The 8,092-nt window shown below is 40.3% G+C and overlaps 1 protein-coding gene across 4 annotated transcripts in view; it reads left to right on the top strand.

Moving 5' to 3' along the window:
• The first annotated feature begins 244 nt into the window (after positions 1–244).
• U2SURP (U2 snRNP associated SURP domain containing) overlaps positions 245–8,092 on the top strand; it is a 53,925-nt gene continuing 46,077 nt past the window's right edge. For 2 of the 4 annotated variants that reach the window (XM_008008835.3, XM_038002754.2), the window contains exon 1: positions 288–419. In XM_008008835.3, the coding sequence (XP_008007026.3) occupies positions 375–419 (45 nt within the window). In that variant the 5' untranslated portion in view covers positions 288–374. Of the gene's footprint in view, positions 420–8,092 lie in introns of all 4 variants that reach the window. The other 2 variants (XM_008008836.3, XM_038002755.2) reach the window with 2 other exon arrangements.

Here is an 8,092-nt window from a genome sequence, read left to right as displayed (position 1 = left end):
TAGGTGGCCAGTGCACGTCTTTAAAAAGCGGCTCTCTTCCCACAAAGGAAATACGACTGGTTCGCGTCTGTCAAGGGTTGGCGTTGGGATAAGACAGTGAAATATCAGCTGGCCCTGGACAAGGAGATACTCTGAATTCCCGGACCCAATAACGTGACCAAACACCGTGACTCCCAGGAAAACTAGCGTAGTGAGCACGGCTGAGGAAATTACTGACACCGGAAGTCACGTGAGCGGCTTCCCCCAAGGTCGCTATCTCGACAGTCGACTATTCAGCCTTGCAGGCTCCTCTGGCGGGCTTCGCTGAGATCCGCTCTTTCGGTGCTCGACTCGCCCGTGCTGCTGCTGCCGCCGAAGGAGGGGCAAAGCTCAAGATGGCGGACAAAACGCCAGGCGGATCTCAGAAGGCCAGTTCAAAGGTAATTTCTGACAAAATTTCGTAAGTCAGCGGATCTACCACTGTCGTCTGGGGCCCACGGACGCTTCTGGTCTGTGAGAGGCGATTGGGATTGGGGTCTGCTTTCTGGTCGCGACGGTAGGCCCGGGCGCCGCCGCACCGTGGTGCGCAGGTTGAGAGGCCTGGTATCTCCCCTTATTCCCAGCCTGGATTCAGCTCGAAACTGGCGTGCCCAGGGGGTGGTGGCGTGAGTGCTTCGGCCCGCGCTTGGCGTTAGAGTGAAATCAGGAATTCAGATTGAGGTCCGAAGTCGTGAAAACGCTCTCCTGTATTTCAGCTTCCTGCGCCCTGAGGCCTCCAGACAGCGCCTGGGAGAGAGGCGGGAATCGCTTCCCGGTGCTTAAGTGCTGCTTTTTCTCGGTTTTGGATCTCACTCACTTCCGGCCTCCCTCAGTTTCCCTCCAAGGAATAAATAATCTTTAGGGTCGCCAGCTGTGAGGGGAGGACCATTAGGGCAAAGACGCGAAGTGGGAAATGCAGAGGCGGGAGCAAGCTCTCCTTTGCAGTGCTTCATAGCCAAGGTTAATGTACACTCTACACGTGGTCTTTACCTTAAGGGGAAGTAAAAAGCACTTTTTAGGGTAGAGGACTCGTGGTCTCTTTCTTCATATTGAAGAAACACAGTGAAAAGAGAAGCCCCGTAGACTTTTAAGCTACATACGATTAGTAAATTGCATTTGTGTTTACAGGGAATCCTGTGCATGTATTGTGAAACCAGTGAGCTGTGGTAGTAGTTCAGCATTAGTAAGGTTGGGTTCTTAGTTGCCATCTTGGGCGGGACATTTAATCGTTGTTTGCTTTGGGTTTCTGGTCTCGAATATATTAATTGGTACTGCCAGTAGGTAGTTAAACTTCCCGATGCTGATGCAAAAAGGTGTATAACACTTTTTCAGGTGCTGGGGACTGTTACATCTTAAAGAGCGTGTGTGACTATAAATCAGTTATTAGAAAGTTAAATTTACTGTAGGAGAGAAGCTTGCTTTTACAGTTCTGAGAAACATCAACTCGTTTTCTACTTGCATTCTCTAATCCGACTGTTTATGCTACTTGGTGAATGATGTACACCAAAATAATTAGTTCATAATTAGTAATGGTCTTACCAGACATCCTTTAGTTACATAGAAACTTTGATAAGCGGCCAGTTTCGGCTGCTTTACAAGGTGTTGTGTCAGTTTTTTTCCCTCCTCAGTACATTTCGTCTTCTCCCCCTCTTTGGGGGCGAGGGGAATACAGGGGTAACTCGCGCTACCAACTCTTCTCAACAGACTCATGACAAGAACATACCGTTAAGGAGCTATTACTAAAGTTAGCTACATTCATAACAAGTCATGCATAAGCCTCACAATTTCTGTTTCTTCTCAAAGTAATATTTTAAGTATTCCCTACTTGAGGTCTTGGATACATTGAAAACATTTCAATGTCTGTGTTCAGGCTTCCTTCTGAAATTGTACTTTTCATGATTGTGAATGATGGCCGTTCCCTATAAATAAATTATTGGATTATCCAGTAATCTTTTCTGTTTATATTGCCTTAGATTATAATCTCTTGATGCTGTTAACAGATTTCTTACTGATGTCTGTAAAAGGAATCAGAATATCTTAACTAATTTGGAGGCTGCATAATGTAGTGGGAAGATTATGAATTTTGTTAGCAAAAGAGATTTGGGTTTAAATCCTGACTTGGTAATTAATTATATTTGCGATAATATTAAGGCAGATTGCTTAAACTCTGGAGCCTCAATTTCCTCATTTGTAATGTAGATATAATTCTTTTTTTTACAAGGTTGATATAAGGATTAAATGCGCTAATGTCTATAAAGTACAACATAATAAATTGTAGTTTCTTTCCCCTCTCCTTTTTTGTTTTTAGAGGAAATAAGTTCTTAACTTTCAAAATGTCAGGATAAATTTTAATCCTGTGATTTGGAATCTAAGTCATCAGCCGTCATAATGACTGCCCAGATAGCTGCTTTTTATTTTACTTTATTTTATTTTATTTTATTTTATTTTATTTTATTTTATTTTAGTGAAGAAGTCTCACTCTGTCGCCCAGGCTGGAGTACTGTGGCACAATCTCTGCTCATTGCACCCTCCGCCTCCTGGGTTCAAGTGATTCTCCTGCCTCAGCCTCCTGAGTATCTGGGAGTACAGGCGCGCACTTCCATGCCCGGCTAATTTTTTGTATTTTAGTAGAGACGGGGTTTCACCATGTTGGCCAGGATGGTCTCGATCTCTTGACCTCGTGATCCACCCGCCTCGGCCTCCCAAAGTGCTGGGATTACAGGCGTGAGTCACTGTGCCCAGCACTGCTTTTTATTTCTAACACAAAATTTGTTAGAGAAAGTGTAAGATCATTTTGGCTAATACTACAGTATTTGGAATTTCTAGCCTTTGATATCTGGTTTGATTTCCTTTCCCCTGGAAAGAACAGATGAGTGGCTTATGTTTTGCAATACAGATGGAGTGAACAGATACTTCTGTTTCATGTTTCGTTGTTTTCTTTGGTAGTTAAATTCCCATTAATATGGATAGGGATGCTTATATTTCTAGACATTGGGAAAATGGTAATTTTAAAATATACAGTATGGCAAAACTGTTAACATTTCTTAATTATAAAAAGATTGGATTAGATAACCTCTACAGGTCTTCTGGTTGCTTTTTTTTTTTTGGGACAGAGTCTTGCTCTGTCGCCCAGGCTGGAGTGCAGTGGCACAATCTCAGCTCACTGTAACCTCTGCCTCCCGGGTTTGAGTGATTCTTCTGCCTCAGCCTCCCGAGTAGCTGGGACTACAGGCGCCCGACTAATTTTTGTATTTTTAGTATTTGTATTTTAGTATTTTAGTATTTTAGTATTTTGTATTTTAGTAGAGGCGGGGTTTCATCTATTGGCCAGGCTGGTCTGTAACTCCTGACCTTGTGATCCCCCAGCCTCAGCCTCCCAAAGTGCGGGGATTACAGGAGTGAGCCACCGTTCCTGGCCTCTAGTTTTAAAATGATACTTTATGAATGTATACTTGAATGACTTATCTTTATTCATAATTGTCCCTAATGAAGAGACCCCTGTGCACTTTAATTTTCTGTGTAATTTTGTTGTTCTCTGCATTTTAGAGCCTGGCAGATGTAGACATTTAATAAATGTTCTAGAAATGAGCTAAAATTTTCCTGTGCCGTTGTTTATCACTAGTCTAAAATATTGCTTGGCTGGGGAGGGGTGTTGACGTTATGTTGTAGCTTTGATTTTGAGAGGACAGAGAGCGAGTCTGTAATTGTTTGCTTATAAAATTGTTAAACATTTTCTTATAATTTAATTTATAAAAAATTATTATTTTTGACTGTCAGTTGTTTACTTAGCAAAATTAGGATATGAAGAAAATTTAGTATTTTCTTTCCTTCTGCAATTTCCTGTGCTGGTAATATTGCTAATGTAATGGAATTGCGTGCCCTGCTATTTCACTCTGTGACTATGGCTTTTTTTTCCTTTTTTGCTGTATTGCTAAAAATTGAGTTAGGTGAATGGATAAAACAAAAAACTACAGACTTTCTTGCACATTCAGTGCTGAATTGCTTTGGAAACTGTTTTGATTGACTGCCTTTGCTGATTAACAAAAAGTATCACTTTTAAGAAATAAGTAAAATGAGGATCTATTCAAGGCTTGTGAACCTTAGGTATTTATTACTGCCAGTTTTCGTTTTTTGTGGTAACTGAGAGTTTATGAAAAAGTCCAAACAAAATACATACCTTGAAAATTAGGCTTTTCACAGTTTGCCAGTTTCAAACTGAATCTTTATTATGATATGGTTGTAACCTTATCTTAAAATATAAGGTAGTTTTTTTTGGTAAAGGTTTTCGTTTGGTGTGGAAGGTAGAACTGAACTTCCTTCCATTTTCTCGATTGATACTTTCTTGAAACTTGAACCTGCAGCACTGGTGCTAGAATATGCCAGTTGGTATGGTTTTAAAAATAATTCCTATCTTTCTGGATTTAATTGATTGTTTTCTGAAAGTCCAGTTTTTATTTTCACTTTTTGTTTTTTAGTTCTGAAACTTTGTTTTCCTTGGAAAGTAAACCTTCTAAGAAAGATACCCATTTGCCTTACTGGGTATCATAGAGAGAAGAGCTCATTTAGTATGCAAGTTGAAGACATCTACCCCTCTACTCCCCACTCTTTTTTACAAGGAGCCATCATTTTTGGAATAAAAGAAACTTGCTACAAGATATTAAAATCAAAAATAGTAATATTACAAACTATTTGCCTCTTATTCTAGTATAGGTAGTTTTAACATTTTATTGCACATCAGCTGTGAGCTGTATATTTTGCTGAAATAACGTTTTTGAAAGCAAGATACATTTGTCAGTAGCACTTGAGGCTAATGGTAGTGTTAGGCATCTATTCCCTGAGTTAAAGTTTTTCACAAGGCCGTTCCTCAGTTCAGATAAGCTATAGGTTATTCAGAGTGTACTTACAACTTTTCATATAGTATTGGTAGTGTTTTGAGTAATTTAACAAATCATCTTACGTTTGTTATTTAACTTTATTTACATAGTGCTTGTATTAATGATTTTGTGATTTTTTTTTTTTAAAGATAGATACCTTGATTTGGCTTGGATAGTGGTATTAAGCTAGGTAGCTGTGGTTAATGAGTGGACAGCCTAGTATGTTGACAATGTGGAGTGTAATTTTGTTTGGTGGTAGGTACTTGTTCTGACAAATCAAGTATATTGAGACTCTGTCACTTGCCAGATCTTGTGCGTGATGTTGAGTTAGACAATGTTAAATTAAGAATGTACCCATTTTTCGCGGTCGGGCGCGGTGGCTCACGCCTGTAATCCCAGCACTTTGGGAGGCCGAGGTGGGTGGATCACCTGAGGTCGGTAGTTCAAGACTAGCCTGACCAACATGGAGAAACCCCGTCTCTGCTAAAAATACAAAATTAGCCGGGCCTGGTGGCGCATGCCTGTAATTCCAGCTACTCGGGAGGCTGAGACAGGAGAATCACTTGAACCTGGGAGGTGGAGGTTGCCATGAGAGCTGAGATTGCGCCATTGCGCTCCAGCCTGGGCAAAAAGAGCAAAACTCTGTCTCAAAAAAAAAAAAAAAAAAAAAAAAATGTACCCATTGTTACCCATTTTTGAGGAGCATGCTGTCTAGTAGAAGAGAGTCAAGATAGTACAATTAAGGTGTTATTATGCTTCCTGCAGGAGAGATTGTTAAACTTGTGGAAGTGAAAGTTGCTGCTCTTAGAGGGTGAGAGGAGAAACGTGGGAGATTAGGAGACAGATACGAGAATGGAGAGCTCACTAGGCAGAATGGTGGTGTTAGAGGAACGTTGCTGTGGATAGCTTGCTAATTTGGAAACTCAGATGTGGGGCTTTCACTTGAAGTAAAATTGGAGCAGCTGGAAGAAAATTAGTTTTGTTCTCAGCCAGCAAGCTATAGGGCAATAGGTAGTGTAGTTGGCTTCACTTTTATCCCCTTAGCAGCCATCAGAATGATCTTTTTCTTTTTAGACTTTCTTGCTGTCCTTCCCCACATTCGTACTGTCTGGTTTCTCTGCTCCAAAATTTCTCTTGTGTATGCTACTTTATTGTCTCAAACTTCCCTTAGTCTTCCTTTTCATTTCTTGCTTTCGTGTCTTTTTTCTTTGGTTTCTTTCTTCCCTGCCGCCCCTGCCCCCCCACCCGGAGACAGGGTTCTTGCTTTGTTAGGCTGGTCTTAAACTCCTGGCCTCGAGCAGTCGTTCCACCTCAGTCTCCTGAGTAGCTGAGATTACAGGCGTGAGCCACTCCATCCAGCAGCTTTTGGGTCCTTTCATTTGGATAAGGAGCTGTGCTGTAGACTTCAGGAGATCTTTAAGCATCATTCGTTTGTGTTCTTCAGTTAACAATAAAAAGCCAAACTCAAGACAAACAATACAGTTCAGCTCCAGGTTAAGAAGAGGGAGAGGCTTAGCTTCTGAAGTAGTGCTATATTTACTGTTTACTTTGACTGTTATCTTTAGAAGTAGATTATTCTTTTAAAAATTGTGTTAACTGCTGTTTGAACTGTTCTTAACCCTCAAAAAGTTCTGTGCTGAAAGCTGTTTAGCTATAGGTGTGTATCAGTGGAAAATGTCTGGTTTGCAATAAATGTGATTAGTGACATCTTAAGCTAATTGAAATCAGCTGGTACATTGTCCTACATCGTACACCGGTGCATTGTCCTACACCATGCTGTTATTGCTCTATTTGCAAATTTATCAAATTGTATTATTTTGAAAGCTGACAAAATTGTTACTTTTGAACACATTTTTGTATTAGAGATTATTTTATTTGATGAATGGTTATGCAAGTGAGATTCTTAAAGATTATAGAGCTTCATCTTTTGATGACGACTTGGAGTCAGGGAAGAGTTAACTGTATGGAAATAGGCAGAATGTCTAGGTTCTTGTATCTTTTGTTTTTAAATCCTAGAAATGATGATTTGGATGTGATGGCATAAAAGACTAAAGAAAGGGTAGCACTTTCTTATTCTTTTGGATGCTTGTTCTTTCTGGGTGAACTTTAGAATTGTTTTGGCAATTCCTTTGCCCCCTTGCAGATGTTTCCCTTTGGAATTTAGAACTGTTGAATGAAATTGTATTAAATATGTAAAGAAATTTAGGTATCATTGACATTATCTTTATATTGAATTTTCCCATCCAGTAATATGAGTCTTTTGAAAAGGTGACTTGAGTAACTGGATTTCTCCTAAAGTTTTTGTTTTTTCTTCGCAAGGGTTATATACATTTATTAAATTGGTTTCTAGATGTTTTTATATTTTTTGTTGCTTTTATGATTAGGATGTTTTTGTTACCTAGCAAGTTAATAGTGGTATATTGGAAGGCAGTTGACCTTTTTTTGTTGTTATTGTTTGTTTTTGAGACGGAGTCTCACTCTGTTGCCTTGGCTGTAGTGCAGTAGCACGATCTCAGCTCACTGCAAGCTCTGCCTCCTGGGTTCACGCAATTCTCTTGCCTCAGCGAGTAGCTGGGACTACAGGCGCCCGCAACCACGCCCGGCTAATTTTTGTTATTTTTGGTAGAGATGGGGTTTCATCAGGTTTGGCCAGGATGGTCTGCATCTCTTGATATACCTGCCTCAGCCTCCCAAAGTGCTGGGATTACAGGTGTGAGTCACAGCTCCCGGCCCAGGCCGTTGATTTTTTTCACTCCCTTCAGCCTCTTGCCTGAACTACTTTTGTAAGAGTGGTTGTTTATTCTTTTGGATTTTTAAATTTCTAGATATTTGTAAATTGATGAGTTTCAAGATATGTTTCAGAGTGTGTTTCATAGTTAATACTAAAAATTTTCTTCTTTTATACCATCTTGACATTTAAGAAAGATTAGCTGCAAGAAGAAAATGAAGTGGAGACAAAAGTTGGGGACAAAAAAACCATGGACAGAAAGAGTGAGATGGGGCTGGGTGCAGTCACTCATGTCTGTAATCCTAGCACTTTCAGAGGCGAGCAGATCCCCTGAGTCACGAGTTCGAGACCAGCCTGGCCAACATGGTGAAACCCTGTCTCTACTAAAAATACAAAAATTAACCAGGCATGGTGGCGCGTGCCTATAATCCCAGCTACCGAGCAGGCTGAGGGAGGAGAATCACTGGAACCT

Source organism: Chlorocebus sabaeus, chromosome 15 (assembly GCF_047675955.1).
Source record: "Chlorocebus sabaeus isolate Y175 chromosome 15, mChlSab1.0.hap1, whole genome shotgun sequence".
NCBI lineage: Eukaryota > Metazoa > Chordata > Mammalia > Primates > Cercopithecidae > Chlorocebus > Chlorocebus sabaeus.
This window is presented reverse-complemented; position numbering and strand designations above follow the sequence as displayed.